The 26,127-nt window shown below is 45.5% G+C and overlaps 1 protein-coding gene and 1 long non-coding RNA gene across 2 annotated transcripts in view; one reads left to right on the top strand and one right to left on the bottom strand.

Annotated features, from left to right (window-relative positions):
- The window catches only part of LOC143782017 (uncharacterized), a 150,343-nt gene that overhangs the window by 53,763 nt on the left and 70,453 nt on the right, over positions 1–26,127 (bottom strand). The gene's annotated exons all lie outside the window — the stretch shown is intronic.
- Positions 1–26,127, top strand: part of LOC143782014 (transmembrane channel-like protein 2) — a 279,149-nt gene that overhangs the window by 210,523 nt on the left and 42,499 nt on the right. The window contains exons 13-15 of the mRNA XM_077269057.1: positions 1,942–2,181; positions 4,158–4,283; positions 20,413–20,491. Of these exons, the coding sequence (XP_077125172.1) occupies positions 1,942–2,181; positions 4,158–4,283; positions 20,413–20,491 (445 nt within the window). The remainder of the gene's footprint in view (positions 1–1,941; positions 2,182–4,157; positions 4,284–20,412; positions 20,492–26,127) is intronic.

The raw sequence follows: 26,127 nt of genomic DNA, 5'->3' as shown, positions 1-26,127 counted from the left end.
AGTACACCAGGAGACATGGAGGGGGCAATAGGAGGGCAACAATCCATCAGCAGGACCACTCCCTCAGCCTTTGTGCAAGGAGCAGGAAGGAACAGGAGAAGCACTGCTAGAGACCTTCAAAATGACCTCCAGCAGGCCACAAATGTGCATGTGTCTGCACAAATGGTTAGAAACAGACTCCATGAGGATGGTCTGTGTGCCCAACGTCCATAGATGGTGGTTGTGCTCACAGCCCAATACCATGCAGGATGCTTGGCATTTGCCACAGAACACCAGGATTGGCAAATTCACCACTGGTGCCCTGTGCTCTTCACAGATGAAAGCAGGTTCACACTGAGCACATGTGACAGACGTGACAGAGTCTGGAGATGCCGTGGAGAGCAATCTGCTGCCTGCAATATCCTTCAGCATGACCAGTTTGGCAGTGGGTCAGTAACGGTGTGGGGTGGCATTTCTTTGAAGGGCCGCACAGCCCTCCATGTGCTCACGAGAGGTAGCCTGACTGCCATTAGGTACCGAGATGGGATCCTCAGACCCCTTGTGAGACCATATGTTGGTGCGGCTGGCCATGGGTTCCTCCTAATGCAGGACAATGCCAGACCTCATGTGGCTGGAGTGTGTCAGCAGTTCCTGCAAGATGAAGGCATTGAAGCTATAGACTGGGCTGCCAGTTCCCCAGACCTGAATCCGATTGAACACATCAGGGGCATCATGTCTCGCTCCATCCACCAACGTCACATTGCATCACAGACTGTCCAGGAGTTGGCGGATGCTTTAGTCCAGGTCTGGAAGGAGATCCCACAGGAGACCATCCTCTGCCTCATCAGGAGCATGCCCAGGCATTGTAGGAAGGTCATACAGGCACATGGAAGCAACACACACCCAACTGAACACCATTTCCTTGTCTTGAGGCATTTCCACTGAAGTTATATGAGCCTGTAATTTGAATTTCCACTTTGATTTTGAGTATCATTCCAAATCCAGACCTCCATTGGATATTCATTTTGATTTACATTGATCATTTTTATGTTTTATTGTTCTCAACATATTCCACTATGTAACGAATAAAGATTTACAACTGAAATATTTCATTCAGTGATATCTAGGATGTGGTATTTTAGTGTTCCCTTTATTTTTTTGAGCAGTGTATGTTTTACATTCTTTAACATCAATTTATTATTCAGCATCAGAAAAAAGTAGAAAACCTAAATGTAACAAAAAATTATACAAAAGCCTTAAAAACAAATTTAATTTCTGTTATTATTAGTTTATAAAACTACAGTGTCAACACTCAGTGCTAAATGGTTACTTGTATAACTTAAAATTATCACCATCTGATCTTGCAGAGAAAAAAATCGCAGCTAGTATTAGCCAGGTCCATTTTTTGGACCAGACTAACGCATGTAATAGCAGGTAGCTTTTGCACCCATCTGAAACATGGAAGAGCACACTCACAGTCCACATCATGGAAGAACACACGCATAGTCCATGACATGAAACTCTTAGTGCCACTTATGCCCATAAATTCTGGACATGACTGCTTCAGTTTTACCAACAGCTAGGTGACCCAGCCTTAGCTTAGTTTTAAAACTTGAGTGAATTTTCTTTTTCTGGGTCTCTATGGTGGCTGTTCCATTGTTTTGAGAACATCATATGCTTATTATTTTAATAAGCATGTCTTCATCTTCACATCAATCTCAAACATTTTCAAAGGTAATTGCAAAATGTATTAAAACTCATCAGATCAGTTTAGCAATTATGATACCTTCAAATGAAAGCAAATCACCAGTTCCAAATGTTGTACATTCGCAATGCATTCATGTTCATTGATCCTCCACTTTGGCTTACAATTAAATAAGTGAATAGTCCATAATTTGTGCAATCATCTGAATGTTTGCTGGTATTTACTGGGTACCTATGTTTTATCTTCATTCATTGCAGGATGGGCTCTTTTTATGCTCCTGGATTGATAGGAATCAATGTCCTCAGATTACTGACTTCTATGTACTTCCAATGTTGGGCTGTTATGAGTAGTAACGTCCCCCATGAACGTGTATTTAAAGCATCTAAATCAAACAACTTTTATATGGGACTTCTTCTGCTCATCCTTTTCTTGAGTCTACTGCCAGTAGCCTACACAATCATGTCTCTCCCGCCCTCATTTGACTGTGGACCTTTCAGGTACAATAAAAATCAGATGCGTTAATGCTTTTGTTAAGTATGTGCAGTAATTCAAGCTGCAGTGAGCTGTTTGTGTTTTATGACCAACTAGAATTACTGGTATATTTTTTTCTTTTCATTGACTTGGAAAATGGTTGTCTGGTGAGTAAAATGTTTTTACAAAATACTCATAGTATGTAAAAATAAGTAATATTCACCTCACTGGTACCCTCCGCTTATGATCTCTGCTTTCAGCGGAAACTTGGATATGTGATTGCTGCAGGGAATAGCTGGCTGCATCTCTGACCTTCTACTGCCAATTATGCTACAGTTATAAGACACAATATTTAGTTATTTTATTAGTATTAAGTTTAACCCCTTCCTGGCATGTGACGAATATACACAGCGCCCCGGGAGCTGCGTTCCCTCAAACCACCATATATGTACTCCGATGCTCACTCTGAGCGCCGCTGTAATCAGATGTGGGTGTCAGCTCTATGTGAGAACTGACACCCTGCAGCAACGCCCATGATCAGTGCTAGCACTGTAAATGATTTTCTTTTCTTCACTGCCCAATGGTATAAAAATCTGTGACTCACCTGTAGTGTTAATATGATCACTGAACCCCTAGATTAATTCATTGAGAGGTGTAGGTTGTAAAATGGGGTCTCTTATGGGGGGCTTCTGCTGTTCTGGCACCTCAGGGGCTCTGCTAGTGTGATATAACACACTCAAACCAGTGCAGCAAAATATGCATTGTAATATCGCACTCCTTCCCTTTAGAGCTTTGCAGTGTGTCTAGTTTTTGACCACATAAGGGTATTGATCTACTAAGGAGAAATTGCACAATAAATGTTGGGGTCCATTTTCTCCTGTTACCCTTATGAAATTGTAAAATTGGGAAAAATTTGATTTTTTTTATTTTCACAGCTCAACGTTATAAACTCTGTTGCTCTCCAAACACAACATGGTGTCCGCTAATTACTACAGCAAATTTTGCATTCAAAAAGTCAAATGGTGCTCCTTCCCTTTCAAGCCCTGTTGTTCACCCAAACAGTAGTTTTCCTCCACATATTGGGCATTGGTGGACTCAAGAGAAATTGCACAGCAAATTGTAAGGTGCAATTTTTCCTGTTACCCTTATGAAAATGCAAAATTCTTATCTAAAAAACATTTTTTGTGGGAAAAATTAGATTTTGTTTATATTTTCAAGACTCAACATTACAAACTTCTGTGAAACACCCGGGGTTTCAAGTCATCACCACACATCTAGATAATTTTCCTGAAGGGGCTAAATTCCAAAATGGTGTCACTTTATGGGGGTTTCCACTGTTTAGGCACATCAGTGGCTCTCCAAACACAACATGGTGTCAGCTAATTATGCCAGCAAATTTTACATTCGAAAAGTCAAATGGTGCTCCTTCTCTTCTGAGCCCTACCGTGCACCCAAACAGTGTACAATATAGTCAGTCTTCATTCAGGGTCATCAACAGGGACTTTGCTTCTGAACTGTCTAATAGGGTATTTGGAAATTAATTTTCTAAAACAGCCAGCCACTTTAAGTATATAGGTAACCATGTATGTTGCAGTTTTTGTCATGTCAGACTTTGCATTAAATAAAATAGACAATCAAATAACTAACATATAAGTTACATGATATATAGTAATATTTAAGACCCTACTTCTAATATACAGTATCAAGTTGCTAATTTTCAGTACTTGTGGTCAAATACATGCTAGTAAACTGATTGGTTAACATTACATATACCTTGATATATGACATAAAGGCAGATGTGCCAAATGGAAACAATCATTTTATCAGGTTTGCTTAATTTTGAGCAATTTTATTTGATACTTTGTCTAGGAATTATTAATCATGACCACATTTGTTAACTTGCTCACATTATTACAATAAAGGATATTATCAGCATATTACTTATAGGTTATAGATTATAATGTTTCTCTGTATATGAAAAGTAACACTTTTTTACTCCCAGTGGGAAGAAGAAAATGTTTGACGTAATCCAAGAAACTATGGAAATGGACTTCCCACCTTTTGTTGCCAAAATTCTTAGTTCCATTGCAAATCCTGGATTAATCATACCAGCAATTCTCCTTATGATGTGAGTACTGTGTGAAAACCATAAATGATAATGACAGGATTCTAAACATGTGCTCTGATGTGCACCTTTTTTGGGCGTATACACCTAGTGGAGCCGGACACCCAGACATCGTTGACTGCATCTGAGAGTCTGCATCCAGTAGGTGCATTTACCCAAAAATGATACACGTCAGAGCTCTAAGGCTGGTTTCACACTTGCGTTTTGATCTGCAGCGTTTTAAAAAAAAACGCATGTGGTGAAAAAACGCATGTAAACACGTGCAAATGCTGCGTTTTTTAGACGCATGCGTTTTTGCATGCAGAAAAAAAACGCGGCGTTTTGCCGTTTACATGTGTTTTTTCCTGCGTTTGCGTTTTTTAAATGCATGCTGAGAAGTGTGTGACAGCTGCCAATCATCAAAATCAACTAGAAAACCCACTATAAACAGAAATAGCTAAGGTTAGGGTTAGGGTTAGGGTTAGGATCCCTAGTAACCCTAGGGATCCTAACCCTAACCCTAGGGATCCTAACCCTAACCCTAACCCTAGGGAACCTAACCCTAACCCTAAGGGTTAGGGTTAGGATCCCTAGGGTTAGGGTTAGGATCCCTAGGGTTACTAGGGATCCTAACCTTAGGGTTAGGGTTAGGGTTAGGGTTAGGATCCCTAGTAACCCTAGGGTTAGGGTTAGGGTTAGGGTTTTCTTGTTTTTTCTTGTGTTTAGGGTTAGGGTTAGGGTTAGGGTTTTCTTGTTTTTTCTTGTGTTTAGGGTTAGGGTTTTCTTGTTTTTTCTTGGGTTTTCTTGTGTTTTTCTATAAAAACGCATGCGTTTTTAACGCAAGCAAACGCATGTGCTTAAAAAGGCATGCATTTACATAGACAGCAATACTTTTTTTGCCGCGAATAAACGCATGCATTTTTTTGCGGCAAAAAAACGCCGCTAGAAATTACTACAGGTTGCATTTCTGCAACTAAACGCACGCGTCAAAAAACGCATGCGTTGCCGAAAACGCATCAAAACGCATGCTAAAAAAACGCATGCGTTTTTAATGTTAAGTATAGAAAAAACGCATGCGTTTTTTAGCGCTAAAACGCTGCAGATCAAAACGCAAGTGTGAAACCAGCCTTATTGACTCTGTTGGCATCATTACAGTAAATATGCCCCACACCCGTTTTACTGCGGTTCATACGCAAACCCTGATGGGAACACTGAACATGGGCAAGAACGCAATTTGAAATCGCTCCTATTAAGGGGGTTATTTTGCAAACATTTATTATTTATCAACAGGATAGAGAATAAAAGTACAATCAGTGGGGTCAACTGATCACAGCCATGCTGAACACAAGGATGGCAGCAGTCTTGTGGTTCCTGTGGAATTGCAGCTGCAGTACAAAACCATGACCACAATTTCACACACTGTCTATGGGAGTAGATATAATGGATGTGCTCTAAAGCTTCCATTTACCCAAATAAATGAAGAGAGGGAATCAGTCACAAGTGTTACTGATCTTTTTATTTAGTAATTTTAAAACCTTATTCTCAGCATTGGTGGGGTCTCAAAGGTTGGGCTACCTCTGATCATAATTTGTCACATATTCTGTGCAAAGAAAATATGATAAATATGATAAACTAGATTGTGGCCCGATTCTAACGCATCGGGTATTCTAGAATATGCATGTCCCCGTAGTAAATGGACAATGATGATTCCAGAATTCGCGGCAGACTGTGCCCGTCGCTGATTGGTCGAGGCAACCTTTATGACATCATCGTCGCCATGGCAACCATTATGGCATCTACGTCGATACTGTGCCCGTTGCTGATTGGTCGAGGCCGCCAGGCCTCGACCAATCAGAGAGGCGGGATTTCCAGGACAGACAGACAGACAGAAAGACAGACAGACAGACAGAAAGAAAGAAAGACAGACAGACAGACAGACGGAAAAACCCTTAGACAATTATATATATAGATGCCCCTGGGATGAACCATTTCAGTTAAATTATATTGTTTTAATGGGATCCATACTTATTACTGGGCTAAAAAATGCTGTACTTGCATTTTAAATTGGATATAATAAAGGCATAAAAAGATTGTGACGAGAGTGCTACAGAAATTTTTCTTAACATTGTGGATAAAAAGGTGACTCTATTTAGTCATGTAATCTGTTAAAATGTGTCCATTGTGTACTGATCTTATTGGCTGCAAATGCAGGAGTTAAAGTGGACCTGTCAATCCATTGCCCAAGCCTAGATATCAGTAATCACTGCCTGGCTGCATGATTGCTGCTTGAGTCAGATATACTGTTCTTTGAAACGCTCCAGCATTTCAGAGAAAATATTTGTCATGATTCTGTTGTCAGGTGTCCCGGGTCCAAGGCTCATTCCGTGTACCCTAAGACTAGGGGCGCCCTAGCGTGCCCTGTTCCCCGGATTACCTCTGATATCAAAGATGCCAGGGCCATGTACCTTTACATAGCTCCTGAATCCGCCCTTAGTCTGTACCATTCCCACACCCAGGGTAGAGGGGAGTAGTAGTATACCTTAATACACCAACCAAACTAACAAGGTAATGCAAACAGTGATAAAGGAAAATACCAATCATACAAATATACTCAAACAAACAACAAAGATAAACACAGGGAGCGGAGAATGGGTTAAAACCAAAGTAGTAGAAGGAAGGGAATTAGCACACAACCAAAATCTAGCACCAGTCTCAGATAAAATAAATCCACCAAACGCCTTCTCAAACAACAACAACAAACCAGCATCTCCTAACCGTGCAGCATGAAGCTACCTCTGCCAATGAGTGCTTGCCACGGCCCAGAATATATAGGAGAGGGCAGTGGCTCACAGTGAACAGCTGAGAGCGTTAATTCAGGAAAGCTTCCAAGAGCTCTCAAATGAACAGGTTAAACCCTGCACTGCTAAAAGAAACCTGCACAGTTTAATATGAAGATGAAGTGCTTCTAAATAGTGCAGGAGTAGGAGGAATCAGATGCTGTAATCTCCTGGCTCCTATCTATCGCAGTAAATCTGTGACAATATTCTTTGAATATTCAGTTAATTGACATGTCCCCACCTATGTACACTGTCATGCTGCTGCAGTGCAGTATAACGCAACCTCCACCAGAAGGAGCTTGAGAGGGAAGGGAGACTGCGTACACAGAGAAGCACCACAGAGCAGCAGCACAAGCACCACCAAGTGGCGAGAGAGCGGTCAGACAGGCCGAGTCAAAATACAATCAGAGGCAGGAGTACTCAAAAAGAATAAGCAGTAAACGTGGTCAGATAACAAGCCAGGAGGTTCAGCAGTGGTCAGAAACGGATAAGACAAAGTCAGAAAACAGAAGCGAGTCTGAATATGAGTAGTGTTGAGCATTCCGATACCGCAAGTATCGGGTATCGGCCGATATTTGCGGTATCGGAATTCCGATACTGAGATCCGATACTTTTGTGGTATCGGGAATCGGTATCGGAACCATATTAATGAGTAAAATAAAGAATTAAAATAATAAATATGGATATACTCACCTCTCCGGAGGCCCCTGCACCTTACCGCTGTTAACCGGCAGCCTGCTTTGCTTAAAATGAGCACGTTTAGGGCCTTCCATGATGTCACGGCTTCTGATTGGTCGCGTGCCACTCATGTGACTGCCACACGACCAATCACAAGCCGCGACGTCATTCTCAGGCCCTAAACTCCTCATTTTAGGAATTTAGGACCTGAGAATGACGTCGCGGCTTGTGATTGGTCGCGTGGCGGTCACATGAGCGGCACGCGACCAATCAAAAGCCGTGACGTCATGGAAGGCCCTAAACGCGCTCATTTTAAGCAAAGCAGGCTGCCGGTTAACTCTGGTAAGGTGCAGGGGTCTCCGGAGAGGTGAGTATATCAATATTTTTTATTTTAATTCTTTATTTTACACATTAATATGGATCCCAGGGCCTGAAGGAGAGTTTCCTCTCTTTCAGACCCTGGGAACCATCAGGATACCTTCCGATACTTGGTGTCCCATTGACTTGTATTGGTATCGGGTATCGGCGATATCCGATACTTTTCGGGTATCGGCCGATACTATCCGATACCGATACTTTCAAGTATCGGACGGTATCGCTCAACACTAAATATGAGCCAAGTCAGGAATCAGAGAATCAAGCAGATAAACAGAGAAACGATGGGAAAAGGGCAGACAGAGGGAGTAAACATACATGAGACAAGTCAAGGATCACAGCAGGACAAATCAAGAGTTACCAGAGTCAGGTTCACACGCCGAAGACAGAACTATAGCTGACACCACCAGCAGGATGCCTGGGAGCTAAATAGCAAACCTGAGCTCAGAATGAGGCAGAGCAAAGTTAACCCTTGATATGATCCGCACAGAAAAAGAGCAGACAGGACTAAACCCTGGAACAGATCATGACATACACATTGTGACACCTGTATTGGTGCCTGCCCTTTCTGTTTTCTGATTCTGTGACCAGATGCCACCATACTCTTATACAGGCGATGCAAGGTGACAAAGTTCTGTGTCCTATGGGAACCCCCAGACTCCCTGATAAAGGACTTGATCCGAAACGTGTGTCGGTGCACATTCCTGCACTCGTCTTATGATCTGAGATAACCACCTTCATACAGTCAGCTGTCACATGTGTCTGCCTACCCATGTGCCTGCACATCTGTGCCCACAGACAGCTGCATAACCTTTGCGCCCACAGCCTCTTTCACCTCTCTCCATCGCCTTTCTCCCCCTCCTCTCCTTCCCCTACACTGCACCTCTACCTTCTCTGCAGTCCTTGATCCATCTGATCATCCTCTTTTCACAGGCACATTTTACATGTCCAACTCTGATGGACCACCTTATTGTCTTTCAGACTCATTCATATATCCTTTGCATCTGATATAATCGTGTATTCTTGACTATTGTACATATATATTTACTTGTTTATACATCTGCAGTGTACTTTAATAATACAATTGGTTGGTTGCCACAAGTGTGTATCTATAATATACTGTATATATACTTTTTTATATGTATTTTCAGATTGTGTTATCTTTCATCTGGTTGAAGATGTTTTTTTTCACAGTATTTGTGTATCTATATTTATTATAACTTGTGTGTATCATTGTGCTTTATACATGAGTGCAGGTACTCTCTTGCTTTTAGTGCCACCTCTTACCACTTTGTCTCAATAAAATGTATTTTTATCTTCAAACAATATTTTTTACTCTAATTAGTTTTTTTCCTCCCTACCTATATCAAGAGTAAAGTTTTGTCAGTAATTGCATCCACCTGTGGGGTCTTTAGGGGTGGTAGGCTGCAAGCTATTTAAGCTCCTGAAAGATTGCTGTACATTTCCACTTATAATTTGACTAGCTTCAGTAATCTTCTGAGCATCCTGTTTGAATTCCCAGTAGACATTCCTAATTTTGACTTGGGCTAGTTTGGTGACTACTGATCTCCTAGTTCTCTCCTAGCTACTAGACAATTCATCTTGGCAGCTGGCACCGCTGAACAGCTGCTAACTCTGTGGTCCCAGTCTAGGGGTCTCTGTGTAAGTCCAGATACTTGTTAAAGGGGCTAAAAGACAAATTCTACAGCAACTCCTAAAATATGGAAAATGGAGTAGCTAGCGCCAAGCCTGTTCGTGTTAGCCATCTTTAGAGCTGCCAGGTGACCATGAACAGTGCCCCCATTGCACACATGAGGTAGAGACCTGTCAATATTTCTGTAGAGTAGAGAAAAACCAGATGGGGTGGAGCTGGACTAGTCTCTTCTTAAGCTAGAGTCCCCAGTTGCATGCTCTGTCATAATTCCACCACTTACTGTGTCACAGATGTGGTGAGTGACAGCTCATCTGTCCTATAGAATCAGGGTTGTGCTGAGCTGTCAGTATTTTGAGTGACAGCTCAGCTGTCCACTCTGGAGCAGGGGTGTGCTGAGCTGTTAGTATTGAGAGTGTTGACTCAGCCGTCCAATCTGAGCCAGGAGCTTGCTCAGCTGTCAATATTGTGAGTCAGTCCAATTGCCCATCAGAGCAAGGGTGTGTTGAGTTTCTTCCAGGTGTCTTTCATTTTGTGTGATTACCTGGCAATTTAGTTGCTGTTAGTAATTGATTGTCAATCGTAGTCTTAGCTCTGTGATGTGTGCGTCTTGTTTTTCAGATATCTGTTATCGATCTTTTGCTACCCAACCTTGGGCCTTGCCTTTTTGCCATCCGTTTGCCTAGCTCATGTTTTCAAATGCTACCATCCTGACCTTGGACTGTGATGTGACTATGCCTTTGTCTTACCCGTCTGTTTATGACAAACTCTCTTGGTATCTAACCCTGGACCTCTTGACTACCCTATCTCATAACTTGTCTGTGAGTAGTGACTCAGCATCACATTTGTGACTCAGTGTTACACTTCTAACTATACGTTCTGAGAAGCACCGGAGCGTTTCAGAGAAAAATATACCTGGCTGCAATCATCAGCCAGGTTACAAGTCATGCTGTCCATGGTTTGATCAGCATGAATCAATGAATCACCTGACGTGTTCCCGTTAATGTAAGCTAGGCTGCCCTATATTTCCACATACAGTTGAAACCAGAAGTTTATATACACTATATAAAAAGACACAAATGCTTATTTTTCTCAATAAATGACATGAAATAAGAATAAACCTTTCCTGTTTTAGGTCAACTAGGATTACATTATTATTATTATTAATATTTGCCAAATGCCAGAATAATGAGAGAGAATGTGTTAAGGCATTCTTATTACTTACTGCATAGTCAAAAGTTTACAAACACTAAAATTACTATGCCTTAAAACAATTCTGGACAGCCCATATGATGATGTCATGTGTTTGGAAGCTTCCATTTTTTTGGCAACATCTGAGTTAGAGAAACCCATTGGATGTATTTTAATGAAGTAGAGAAAAAAATCAGCTCACCATGTCTTTTATCTTGACCTCCTGTGTGATCACCAAACACCTCGCACGGACCAGGGTGAAGTAGCCACAATGAATCCAACAGAAAAGCAGCAAGTGGTGAAGGAAAAAAATAACTTTTAATGAAAATAAATTAAAAATATATCCATATATATGGTATCCAGCACTCAGTACACACTGGCTATAGAACCTAATGACGATCTACGCATTTCGACCTGGTGGTCAGCATTAGATCTGCATTAGAAGCAAGGTATTACAATTAAGTAGTTTCCTCTGAGACCTTCATTGGTGGATATTTGCATACAATCAATTCCACCTGCCCATATACAATGCATATACAACATAGTTAAAAACAACATAAAAATAACATTATATACATTTTATATATGATTAAGAGAGACTGAAGGCATATTTCCGACACTGTAAATAATTAATTATTCACTAATCATTAATAACAATAATTTCAATTTAAAATTTACTTCAATATATCATGAAACAAATATTAATTTTTTTGGATCTAAATCTTATAGGAGATAAAAATGATGAAAGAATAATGATATCTCCATATAAAAAACCAACAGCAAGTAATTCCATACTTAAAGCAACATCGTGTCACCCACCACACATTATAAATAACATTCCATATGGAGAATTAATTAGAATTAAACAAAATTGCTCCATAGAACAAACATTTAACATAGAATCAGAAAAAAACTTGCTCTAGACTGAAAAATAGAGGTTATCTCACATGGTCACTGAACAAAGCCAAAAAAGGAGATTTTTGTGTACTCACCGTAAAATCTTTTTCTCCGAGTCAATCATTGGGGGACACAGGACGAATGGGTGTTATGCTGCTGCCACTAGGAGGACACTAAGTTAAACACACACAAAAGATTAACTCCTCCCCTGCAGTATACACCCACGGGCTGGACAATCCAGAGCCAGTTCGGTAACAAAGCAGTAGGAGTAAACCAGTTAAAAACAGTAAACATGTTATAGTCAAAACACGGACTGAAGAGAATAACCAAGCCAACTAGGCTAACAGGGAGGGTGCTGTGTCCCCCAATGATTGACTCGGAGAAAAAGATTTTACGGTGAGTACACAAAAATCTCCTTTTCTCCTACGTATCATTGGGGGACACAGGACGAATGGGACGTCCCAAAGCAGTCCCTGGGAGGGTAACAAGAAGTTATAAATGCTGTGCGTACCTACGAGCTACAGATGAGACACTGCCGCTTGCAGGATTCGCCTACCGACGGACGCGTCTGCCGAAGCCTGAGAGTGCACATGGTAGTGCTTCGTGAATGTATGCAAGCTGGACCATGTAGCAGCCTTGCAGACCTGTGCAGCCGATGCCTGGTGCCGGATGGCCCAGGACGCGCCGACTGACCGGGTAGAATGAGCCTTGATCCCCGGAGGTGCGGCGTGACCCTTGACACGGTAGGACTCTTGGATGGCGGAACGAATCCACTTGGCAATGGAGGCCTTGGAAGCGGGCAGACCCTTCCGTGGCCCCTCCGGAAGAACGAACAAGGCGTCTGACCTACGGAGAGACGCCGTTCTGGAGACGTAACGTTTGAGACCCCTCACTAAGTCCAAAGTGTGGAGAGCCCTTTCCGTGCGGTGGGAAGGAGCAGGGCACAGTGAGGGAAGGACAATTTCTTCATTAAGATGGAAAGAGGAAACGACTTTCGGAAGAAAAGTCGGACATGTCCGCAGAACTACCTTGTCCTGGTGGAAAACGAGGAAAGGCGGTTGGCACGACAGAGCTGCCAGCTCAGAGACACGTCTAATAGACGTGACAGCCACTAGGAAGGCGACCTTCCACGACAAGAACAGCAAGGACACCTCATGCAAGGGCTCAAAGGGGGGCTCTTGAAGAGCACAGAGGACCAGATTCAGGTCCCATGGTTCCAAGGGCATTTTGTAAGGCGGAACCATATGAGAAACTCCCTGGATGAAGGTTTTGACTTGCAGTCTGTTTGCAATCCTTCTCTGGAAAAGAACCGAGAGAGCAGAAATTTGGCCCTTAAGAGAGCTAAGGGCAAGGCCCAAGTCTACGCCTGATTGAAGGAATTCCAAAATGTGAGGAATAGAAAAACGGAGGGGAGAACGTCTCCGATCCCTGCACCAGGCGAAGTATGCCTTCCAGGCGCGGTGGTAGATGCACATGGAAGAAGGCTTGCGTGCGCGGAGCATGGTAGATATAACCGTCTGGGGCAGCCCCTTCTGCCTCAGTACCCAGGACTCAACGGCCACGCCGTTAAACACAGGGCCTCTGAGTTCGGGTGGTAAATGGGCCCTTGAGACAGGAGGTCTGCGTGGCTCGGCAGCCTCCAAGGTACGTCTGAGACCAATTGTACCATCTCGGCGTACCATGTCCTGCGTGGCCAGTCCGGAGCGATGAGAATTACTGGAATCCGTTCTGCCTTGATCTTCCTGATCACCTTCGCCAGAAGGGGAATTGGAGGAAAGATGTATGGGAGTGTGAAACCCTGCCATGAGAGGACGAGAGCGTCGGCTCCGAGGGCTGAGGGGTCGTGAGACCTGGCCACGAAAACGGGAACCTGGCAATTGAGGCGAGATGCCATTAGATCCACGTCCGGAGTCCCCCATCGAGAACATATCTGGTGAAAGACTGCGGGATGGAGAGACCACTCTCCGGGATCGAGACTGTGGCGACTGAGAAAGTCCGCTTCCCAGTTTTCCACGCCTGGGATGTAAACTGCTGAGAGTATGGAGTGGTTGGTCTCGGCCCAGCGGAGAATGAGCGTTACCTCGGCCATGGCCGCTTTGCTGCGAGTGCCCCCTTGGCGGTTGATATAGGCTACCGCAGTGGCGTTGTCGGACTGGACTCTGACCGCGCGGCCGGAAAGGAACGGATGAAACTGGCGGAGAGCCAGTCTGATTGCCCGAATCTCTAAGATGTTGATGGGCAGCTGGGATTCCTGCAGGGACCAGCGACCCTGAGTCGAGTGGCGTTGGAACACTGCACCCCATCCGAAGAGACTGGCGTCCGTTGTGACAACCAGCCAGTGCACCGGAAGGAAAGACTTCCCCCGAGTCAGGGAGGACCTCTTGGTCCACCACCTGAGAGACTGCCTGATTGGGCGAGAGAGCAGGAGACGGCGGTCGAGCGAGGCGGGATTCCTGTCCCATACTGCTAGAAGGGCGTGCTGTAGGGGACGGAGGTGAAAAACAGCAAAAGGCACTGCCTCCATCGCCGCCACCATCCTGCCGAGTACCCTCATGGAGAAGCGTAGGGAGTGAGGGCGAGGTTGGATAAGCTTTCGGACTTCTCTCTGTAGAGTGGAAACCTTTTCCGGAGGTAGGAGTACTAGACCCTGAGAGGAGTCTAGGATCATTCCCAGGTAGGATATGGTTTGAGCCGGGACCAGGGAAGATTTTTTGAAGTTGATTTTCCAACCCAGGCGCAAAAAGGTATTTATGGTGACGTCTACTGCTTCTGAGCAGGATCGAAAAGAGGAGCCCTTTATGAGAATGTCGTCCAAGTAGGGCAACACCACTATGCCTCGAGCATGGAGAATGGCCACGGCAGCTGCCATGACCTTGGTAAACACCCGAGGAGCGGTGGCCAGCCCGAAGGGTAGGGCGACAAACTGAAAATGGTGCCCCTGGACCGCGAAGCGGAGGAAGCGCTGATGAGACGGTAGGATGGGAATGTGCAGGTAAGCGTCTTGAACATCTAGAGATGCAAGGAACTCGCCCTCTTCCAGAGAGGCAATTACCGAGCGGAGGGACTCCATGCGGAATTGACGTACGCGAACGTACTTGTTGAGAAGCTTGAGGTCTAATATTGGACGTACTGATCCGTCCTTCTTTGGTACGATGAAAAGATTGGAATAGAAACCTTGGTACCTCTCGTTCTGAGGTACCGGGATGATGACCCCGTCTTCCCATAGCGACTTTATGGCCTGGAAATACTGACGGACCCTTGCTCTGGGAGGAGGGGACTGGAAGAAACGAGATGGGGGAAGAGAGACAAACTCTATCTTGTAACCGAAGGACACTAGGTCGCGGACCCATCGGTCGGGAACTACCGAGAGCCACGCGTCCCGAAAAAAGAGTAGGCGGCCGCCAACTCTGTCGGTGTCCTTCGGCATTTGCCAAAAGTCATTGAGGTGGAGACCTGTTAGGTCTGGGCCCTCGGGATCCCTGTTGTCTGGGTCTGCCTCTCCAGGAGGGAGAAGGTTTGTAAGACGGCTGGGAGGCTCTGTCCTTGCGCTGACCTCTCCCGACGCCGGGTGGCGCGGAGGAGGGATTGGACCAATTGGAGCTAAAACGGAAATATCGGCCTCGGCCCTGTTGGTTGCGAAAGGGCCGAAAAGTTTGTTGCTGGGGAAGGAATTTGCTCTTTCCTCCTGTGGAGTCTGCAATTATTTTGTCTAGTTTGTCCCCAAAAAGGCGTTCGCCCTGGTATGGAAGAGACGTGAGGGATTTTTTGGAGCCCGAGTCCGCCTTCCAGTCCCTGAGCCAAAGGGATCTGCGGATCGTGACAGCATTGGCCGCTGCCTGTGAGGCACAGTTGGCCGCGTCTAAGGATGCGGAAACTACGAAGTCCCCCGCTCTGGCAATCTGAGTGGTCAGGTGTGAAATTTCGGGGGGTAAGTCGGCACGTAGTGCTGTAGAGGTTAAAGACTCGGCCCAATGGGTCATGGCTTTTGCAACCCACGTGACGGCAAAAGAAGGAAAGAGAGAAGCCGAGGAGGCTTCAAAGGCCGAACGAGCCATCTGTTCAATTTGTCTATCAGTGGGATGCTTGATGGACGCACCCTCGGAGGAAGATAGAACCGCCTTGGTGGCTAGCCGCGACACTGGCGGGTCCACGGAGGGTGACTGAGACCACTCCTTAGCTAGGTCCTGAGCAAACGGATACTTCAATTGCATAGCCTTCTGACCTGAGAAACGTTTATCCGGACGGACTCTATGGAGATCGACAATGTCCTTGAATTGAGGGTGCGTAGGAAAAAATTTATGAGCCTTTGTGGTTCGCCCGAATGACACGGGATGAGCCGCCTTGGACGGGGTTTCCTCCTCTAACTGTAGCGTCTGACTTACAGAGTCTATGAGAGAATCTAGGGTCTCTTGATCGTGATGATACTCTGGGGAACAGGACGCGTTGGATGCGTCGTCCAGGAAGGATTCCCTGCTATGAGTCGGGGATGAGTGGCGAGAGACATCGCTCTCTGAGCCGGAGGGCTGATCACGGACCGGAGATATTACCCTGGACCTCTTTTTAGATGAGTGAGGGCTTCTGGAAGCGGTACGACCTCTAGGCCGAGAGGGGTTCTTAGACCACGTTACATCATCCGTGGAAGTGCCCTGGGTAAGGGACGGCTCACGGAGGGACTGTATCGTCCTTTCCAAGGATGCCACAGATCGAGCAAGGGAGGACGCCCATGCGGGGGTACTAGGCTCGCTACATTCCGGGACAGAGGCCGGAGTATCCTGTGCCGCAGACATTTCGCAGGCGGTGCACAGCGGAGCAGTGTGACCTCGGGGCAGAGATACCTTGCAGGAGGTGCACACAGCAAAAATAACAGAGTGGGTCTTTCCAGTCCGTTTTTGCTTAGACTGTGACATATTTGTGATTCAGAGAGCGTACTGGCAGGGGGGGAGACAATCCTACTGAGTGCGTCTCACCAAAGTCCTGCGGTGGCCTGGCAGGTAGATCCTGAAGTCCTGTGCGCTGCGGAGCTGCAGAGCCACCAGCGTACTTCCCGGTCCAAGATGGCCGCCGAGATGTGAGAAGGGCGCTTCTCGGGAACGAGAAGCGCCCAGGGAGGGGGCGTGTCGTGGGCGGGCGTTGGCGTGCATGTAGGCGGGCGCTGGAGTCCGGCCCGGGCCGGGTTGCCAATGCGCCAACGGAGCGCCGGATTGCCCGCCGTGCCCCCTCAGAAGTACAACGCTGCCCCGCGGCTGCAGAGCCGCATTAGTAAGAGAGTAAGGGGCCCCCTCCTGTCAGCTCGTCGGTCCCCGCACTTACCCTGTGCGATGGAACCGATGCTCCATCCACCTTCACCTTGGTAGGGAGAGGGTGGAGAGCTTCTGCCGCCATGCGTCATCCGCTATATTCAGTGGTGATGCAGTGGGCGGCTGCACGGACGCCATGTCAATCTGTCCGGCTGTGCCCTGGCTCCAGGAAACTTAGGTGGATGATTAGTCCCCGTGGTCGCCTGAGAGGGAGGGAGGGAGATCGGAACGCTAAGGAACCGTCGCCACACTGAAACTGAGCCAGGGCTGGCATCCATCGTCGCGGGAAATGATACAGGAGGAACGCTCCATGTACTTGCCCGTTGTTGGTGCGGGAGAGATCAGAGCTGAAAATTTGCCTGTCGCTCCCTTCTCTCCGTTAAATCCAAAAATTGGTGGGGTCCAGAGGACCCAAGTGCCTCCTGAGACACTAAGTAAGAACTGGCTCTGGATTGTCCAGCCCGTGGGTGTATACTGCAGGGGAGGAGTTAATCTTTTGTGTGTGTTTAACTTAGTGTCCTCCTAGTGGCAGCAGCATAACACCCATTCGTCCTGTGTCCCCCAATGATACGTAGGAGAAAACTTGTTTCTGATATGGTTAGAAGGGATTTATTGACTGATAAAAAAGAAAATTACCACAAAATAATAATAATATTACGTTTTCTACTAATTATAGTTTACAATACCAGGAAATAGTTAGTATTATAAAGAAATACTGTATATACCAATGTTGAACCAAGATGACAAACTCAGAGAAATCATAAAAAACAACATTCACTTTGTAGCAAAAAATGCATCCACAATGGGATCAATTTTATCCCCCAATTTATTTTCCAGTCAGATGGAACAAACATCTAAAAACAAAAAATGGCTAGATTATAAAGGGTTCTTTAAATACGGAGCAAATCGCTGCACAACATGCGAACATGCTATGAAAACAAAAGAATTCAGTTCTTTTCATAATTCATCAATTTATCAAATCAAGGACTATATAAATTGTAACACAGCTTATGTTGTATACGTCATAGAATGCACCCAATGTAAATTGCAGTATACGGGATGCGCAAAAACCCACTTTCGCCGCCATCTCTCCGACGCCACTAATATCGCAGCTGTGGGTACCACAGCCGCATCCAAGCATTTTGCCAGAGAACATAAAGGAAATACCACATTTTTAAATGTTATGGTATAGAGAAGGTTCATAAACCTCACAGAGGAGGCAGTTATAAAAAACTAGCTATTAAATAGAGAATCCTATTGGATCTATATGTTAAATACCCGAGTTCCTTACGGCTTAAATGCGACGCATGATCTAATTACTCAATATTAATTATTTACAATATGCCTTCAGTCTCTCTTAATCATATATAAAATGCATATAATGTTATTTTTATGATGTTTTTACCTATGTATATGCATTGTATATGGGCAGGTGGAATTGATTGTATGCAAATATCCACCAATGAAAGTCTCAGAGGAAACTTTTTAATTCTTGCTTCTAATGCAGATCATGAATAAGACCATCAGGTTCGAAACGCGTAGATCATCATTAGGTTCTATAGCCAGTGTATACTGAGTGCTGGATACCATATATATAGATATATTTTTAATTCATTTTCATTAAAAGTTATTTTTTACCTTCACCACTCGCTGGACACACCTGCTTTTCTGTTGTATTTTAATGAACACCTGAAACAAACTACTTCTGTGTGCAACATCATGGGAAAGTCTAAAGAAATCAGCTAAGACATCAGGAAGTGAATTGTGAACTGCACAAGTCTGGCTCATCCTTGGGTACAATTTCAAGATAGCGGAGGGGCCTCGTACATCTGAACAAACAATTATATGCAAATACAAACACAATGGGAATGTCTAGCCATCATAAAGCTCAGGAAGGAGATGGGTTATTTGTCCCAAAGATCAACATGCTTTGGTCCGCCATGTGCATATTAACTCAAGGACCAAAGCAAAAGACCTTGTGAAGATGATGGAGGAAGCTGTAAGATTGTGTCAATATCCACAGTGAAATGAGTACTGTATCAACATGGGCTTAAAGGCTTATCTGCCAGGAAGAAGCCGTTATTCCAAAAAGAAACATTAAAAAGCCATTTACCTGTTTGCAATTGGACACAGGAACAAAGACCTTAATTTTTGGAGACTTGTCCTGTGGTCTGATGAAACTAAAATTTTACTTTTTGGGCATAATGACCATCGTTGCTTTTGGAGGAAAAAATGAGAAGCTTGGACGCCTAAGAACACCATACCAACTGTGAAACACAGAGGTGGCAGCATTATCTTGTGCAGTTGTTTTGCTGCAGAAGGAACTGGTGCACTTGATAAAATAGATGACATCATGAGAAAAGAAGATTATGTGGCAATACTGAAGCAACATCTCAAGACATCAGCCAAGACTTTAAAGCTTGGGCAGAAATGGGTCTTACAAATGTACAATGACCCAAAGCATACTGCCAAAATGGTCACAAAGTGGCTTAAGGATAACAACCTCAATATTTTGAAGCCCTGATCTCAATCCTATTGAAAATGTATGGGCAAAGCTGAAAAGGCAGGTGCGAACAAGATGACCTGCAAACCTGGAACCTGGATCAGTTACACCAGTTTTGTCAGGAGGAATGGGACCAAATTCCTGCCAACTATTGTGAGAAGCTTGTAGAAGGATATCTCAATAACCCAAGTCATTCAGTTTAAGGGCAATGGTACCAAATACTAATGAAATGTATGTAAACTTTTGACTTTGCAGTAAGTAATAAAAATGCCTTAAAACATTCTCTCTCTCTTATTATTCTGGCATTTGGCAAATATTAACAATTATGATAATCCTATTTGACCTAAAGCAGGAAAGGTTTATTCTAATTCCATTTCAGATATTGAGAAAAAATGCAAATGTGTCTTTTTAAAATTCTGTAGCCATTGTATACTGAATGTAATAATAACTTAGCCGAAAAAAGAAACTAAGCCCGGCACCAGGACCAGTACACTAGTACAGGAGTCCCTGTCTGATCAGCTCCAAGGAACTCCGGAGAAGAAAGGAACTCTGGTGCTTAACAAGTCCTTTATTCAAAACGATTAAAGCATGGCGGCGGGAGAAATGTACAGAGACAAAATCAGACTACAGCTGTTTCGAGCTGCGTTCACTTCCACGGGTCCAAATTTTTTATTTAATTACTTAAATGTCACTAATCACTGCTTTTCACAAATGTGTCTTTCAGATTAGCAATTTATTACCTGAATGCTGTATCAAAAGCCTATCAGCAAGCAAACATAGATTTGAAGAAGAAAATGCAGATGGTAAGATATTATTTTATTTTAGTGTCAAATATTTTTATTAAGTTTTCATTTAAACAGTTTAAAAGGTTGAGGAGTACAGAAATAAAAAGGGGATAAAGGGTGAGGTACATGGGAGGAAAAGGAAAAAGGAATGGCATCAATACTTAACAATCGTATACATCAGAGGTGTCAAACTGCATTCCTGGAGGGCCGCAAACAGGTCATGTTTTCAGGATTTCCTTGTATTGCACAGGTGATAATTTAATCACCAGCACAGAATGATTCCAGCACCTTGTGGAATGCTAAGGAAATCCTGAAAACATGACCTGTTTGCGGCCCTTGAGGAATGCAGTTTGACACCTCTGGTATACATAGTATTCCACAATGTAAACACTTTCAACAAATCGTCACATTTAACCCGACTATATAATCTATACAAACATCTAGTGATCATATAACCCTTAAAATATATGTTTATTAGAAAATATATTTATAAAATGACATATAAAGAAAACCTTAGTAGTGATGAACGAATTTTTGGAAAATGATCACCAAACATAAATTTGGCACAAATATAGCACATTTGGATTCGTAATCAGAAACATGAGCAAAATTTTAAAAAATTTGAAAAAAATCGGTAACATTCCGTAAAAAGTGCAGGAAAATATTTGTGTTGCCACAAAAGTATTTTCAGCACTTTATCAATGATAATGGTGGTGTATCATGAGAGCTTGTGTTAGGTGTTGAGTTCCCGCCGCTGCACAAGGGGAATCTCGAGCCACCTCCGCTGCGGTCTCCCATTCTTCTTCAGCTGCAGTGGAGCCTGCTCAGCTGAGACGGGGGTCCCAGTGTCTGGCTCAGTCAGATACTGTGCACTTGGTCACTGCTGATCTTCCAGGCTCAGCCATTGTAACCAGCACTGTTCTGCGGCGAGCAGATGCTCCTGGGATTAAGTCCTGCTTTTCCCCTACTGAGCATGCCCAAGGAACGACCTCTCATTGGAGGTTGGGGGTCAAATGCTCAGGTCCAGAAGCAGTTCCTATTGGACCACTAGGATGGTCCTGGAGAGCTTTCTCTATAAAAGGTTTGCATGGCCGCACGGCGCTAGTATCAACCTATGTTTATGAGCTTAGCTACATTGTGGTCTGTGTCTGCATGTGTTCAGGGTCAGTTGTATAGCCACTAGAATTGCGGCACCTCCGGAAAGCAGTTTGTGTGTGTGAATTTAGGGCTGGCGTATAGCCACTAGAATTCCGGCACCTCCGGAGAGGAGTTGTTTGTGTGCTATGCTGACTGTATGACCACTGTATGCTACCTGCTCTGTAGTTAGCTGTGATCCTCTGTGAGGTTAACAGGGCACAGCATTATTCTAATCCAGGCAACTCTTTGAAGCAACAGAGCTCGCTCCTATACAGACCGGGTGACGGAGCCCGTGTCTATTCAGGCGTTGTACCGCCATATAGTACCGCCATATACTAGCAGCAGGTCCCACTCCTGCACGGTGGACCCCGGGCTACGAACGCATCTAAATTATCTCAATATTTACTCGGTGTGTTCCACCAGCCCAGTACACTAGCGCCAGGGTCTGGCTAGTATGGCAGACTAACAGCGACTGCAGTGATACATCCAGCAGCTGAAGGGCTGGTTGGCAGCTCTCGAGCGCACAACCTCAGCTGTGGATTTTAATGCAGTAGTTGTTCAGGCTGCTAGCGTGGCTGCAGCTAGTTTGTCCACTGCCACCTCTGTTCCAACCTTATCCCGCCTCCCACTGCCAGATAGGTGCTCTGGCGATAGCAAGTCATGCAGGGGATTCGTGAACCAGTGTGCGATACACATTGAGCTCCTGGCTGCATGTTTCACCTCAGAGCAGGCTAAAGTGGGATTCATTATATCCCTCTTGTCGGGCAGGGCGTTGGAGTGGGCTACGCCGCTGTGGGAGCGCAACGATCATGTGGTGCAGAGTGCTCTCCGGTTCTTGAGCACTCTGAAACAGGTCTTTTTGGGACCTCAAGTCACTCATGATACAGCGCTCCAACTGCTGACACTGACACAGAGCTCATCCTTGGTCAGCCATTTTTCCATCCACTTCCGGACTTTAGAATCTGAGCTGGAGTGGCCGGATAAAGCCCTCATCCCTGTATTTTGGAGGGGGCTGGCTGACCATGTAAGGATGCTTTGGCCACTAGGGAGATTCTCGCCACACTGGAGGAGTTAACAGCTGTTTCTACTTGCAACGACCTTCATTTTAACGAGTGAAGGTTGGAGCAAGCCCAGTGTAGGCAGAGGTTTCGGTTGGCTCCCACCTTCGCCACACCTCTGGAATCTCTGGTCCAGGCGTCCGAGCTACATGAGGCCAAGGAGATGTTACGAGCGGGATCTAAGTCCCGGACCGCTTGTGCACTCAAGGTCTGTCATGCCTGCCGGTGGTCAGGACATCTTGCTTTCAGATGTTCCCAGCGGTCGGGAGAACGTCAGCGTCTAGTGGATGTGGGAGGTGGTACACTAGACACGGCGATGTTATCCTCCAAACTGTCATTCAAAGGGACAATCGTCTTTGGCCCGACCACTCTTACAGCTGAGATTTGTGTGGATTCTGGGACGGAGGGGAATTTTATGTCCTCAGCCTTCACCCAACACCACGCAATACCTCTTGTGATGCTCGCCAAGCCGGTGACGGTACGAGTAGTGAATGGGTCGACTCTGCCCTCACAAATAACACACCAGACCATCCCATTTACATTGTCTATGTCTCCATCCCATCAGGAGATTATTTCCCTCCTTGTTCTCCCCGAGGGAATAGACAAGATCCTGCTAGGGATACCCTGGTTACATTATCACTCCCCTCATATAGAGGGGTCCTCAGGGAGAATTTTGGGATGGAGTTAATCATGTGAGGGCAGATGTCAGAGGGAGTGCGTTCAGGTTGCTACTACTGAAGTTCTCGCAGATCTTTCCTCTCTCCCCAAGCTCTACTAACCCTATGTGGACATATTTTCCAAGAGGGCTGTGGAGACTCTTCCGTCCCACCGCCCCTATGACTGTCCTATTGACCACTTGCCTGGTGCAGAGCCTCCCTGGGGTCGAGTCTATCCCCTGTCTCTCCCGGAGACGGAGGCAATGTCCCAATACATCCAGGAGAATCTGGCAAGAAGATTCATTAGGAAGTCAGTGTCACCTGCAGGGGCAGGGTTCTTCTTCGTACAGAAGAAGAACGGAGAACTATGTCCATGCATAGATTACAGGTGTCTTAACGCCATCACCGTTAAGAATAAATACCCTCTGCCTCTGATATAAGAGCCATTAGACAGGTTGTGGGGAGCGAGTTTATTTACTAAACTAGATCTGCAGGGTGCTTAAAACCTGATTCGCATCCGTGAAGGGGACAAATGGAAGACAGCACTTAACACCAGGGTCGGGCACTATGAATACCTGGTGATGCCCTTCTGGCTCTGTAATGCCCCAGCCATTTTCCAAGACTTTGTGAATGACATCATCCGGGATATGCTCTCCACCTCAGTTGTAGTCTATCTGGATGATATTCTCATCTACTCTCCAGATATAGACTCCGGAGAGATGTTTGCAAAGTCTTTAACCTCCTACGGGCAAACTCCCTCTACGCCAAGTTGGAGAAGTGTGTGTTTGAGCAGGAGTCCTTGCCTTTCCTTGGCTATATCATCTCCGCCCAGGGATTGGCTATGGATCCTGCCAAGTTGCAGGCTGTTATGGACTGGCAGGAACCCCATTCTCTCAAAGCGGTGCAGCGCTTTATGAGGTTCATTAATTACTATCGCCAGTTCATTCCCCACTTCTCAACTTTGGTAGCTCCCTTGGTTGCCCTCACTAAAAAGGGAGCAAATCCCAAATTGTGGTTGGAGGAGGTATCCAGAGCCTTTCTCTCTATTAAGTCTCACTTGCTAGCGCTCCCATGTTACATCGCCTGATGTTGATAAAACTTTTATTATGGAGGTGGATGCCTCTTCCGTCGGTGCTGGAGCAGTCCTTTTCCAGAAGGATGCTCAAGGTCGGAAGCATTCTGGCTTCTTCTTCTCCAAGACCTTCACACCTGCGGAGAGGAATTATTCCATCGGGGACAGGGAGTTTCTAGCCATGAAGTTGGCTTTCTCTGAGTGGAGACACCTCCTGGAGGGGGCTCGCTTTCCCTTCCAAGTTCACACCGACCACAAGAATTTGGTATATATACAGACTGCCCAATGGCTAAATTCTCACCAGGCCAGATGGTCCCTGTTCTTCTCCCGGTTCCATTTCACCCTCCATTTTCTCTCCGAGGAGCAGAACATTCTTGCTGATGCTCTCTCCCGCTCCGTAGCGGAGGAGGAACCTTGGCTTATTGTCACTTCTGAGAGCCTGAGGACCGTGGTTCTGGTTTCACTAGAGTCTGTGCCCCCGGGCAAGACTTTTGTGCCATCAAATTTGCGTCCGGTGGTCCTCTCTTGGGCTCACTCGTCCAGGGTGGGTGGACACTTTGGGACCAAAAGGACATCTGAGCTTCTGGCGAGGACGTACTGATGGCCACATATTACCGTGACATTGGAGACCATATTCTGGCGTGTGTCTCCTGCGCCAAGAATAAGTCTCCTTGACAACGGCCAGCTGGTTTACGTTACACCCTACCGGTGGCAGACATACCCTGGGAGATGGTCGGGATGGACTTTGTGGTGGGCTTACCCAAGTCCCGAGGCTGCACCATCATTTGAGTAATCACCGACCATTTTTCTAAAACAGTGAACTTGGTGCCTCTTCCACGGCTACCTTCTGCACGGGTCTTGGCAGCGTTGTTTATAAAACACATTTTCCGCCTACACGGTATGCTGGACAAAATTGTCAGTGACCGGGGTCCCCAGTTTGCGTCTCGGTTCTGGAGAGAGCTCTGTCGTCTACTCAGCATCAAGCTGAATCTCTTTTCAGCATACCATCCCGAGACGAATGGGTTGATAGAGAGGGCCAACCAGACCTTGGTCACATATCTGCGACATTTTGTTTCTGCTAGGCAGGATGACTGGGCATCCTTGCTACCGTGGGCGGAGTTTGCGCTAAACAACGCCGTAGCCGACTCCACTGGTCAGACCCCATTCATCCTCAATTACGGCCAACAACCGCGGGTTCCTGTGCCTATGCCCTTGTCTTCTGCTGATTCCAGGGTGGCAGACTGGGCTGTGGAGGCACGGGACATATAAAAACCGCACGCAGGATGCCATCCAGGCCTTCAAGGAGAGAATGAGGTCCTCTGCCAATGCACATCGGCGCCTCGCTCCAACCTTTGCTCCTGTCGACTTAGTGTGGCTCTCCGCTCGTAACATAAGGTTGCGAGTTGAGTCTACTAAGTTTGCACCTTGCTACTTGGATCCCTTCAAGGTCCTGGAACAGGTTAACCCTATGGTCTACCGTCTGGCCCTTCCTCCATGCCTAGGTATCACCAACACCTTTCATGTGTCTCTTCTAAATCCCGTTCACATGTCCTGGTTTTCTGAGTCATCTGCCGGGACATCGGGTTCATCTACGGATGATTTTGAAGTGAACGCTATCTTGGGGTGTAAGGTGGTTCATGGCAAAAAATTTTATTTGGTGGACTGGAAGGACTATAGCCCAGAGGACAGGTCCTGGGAGCCTCCTGTGCACATTCGGGCTCCGCAGCTTAT

Source organism: Ranitomeya variabilis, chromosome 6 (assembly GCF_051348905.1).
Source record: "Ranitomeya variabilis isolate aRanVar5 chromosome 6, aRanVar5.hap1, whole genome shotgun sequence".
NCBI lineage: Eukaryota > Metazoa > Chordata > Amphibia > Anura > Dendrobatidae > Ranitomeya > Ranitomeya variabilis.
Note: the sequence above shows the minus strand (reverse complement) of the source record. Positions and strands in the feature narration are given on the sequence as shown.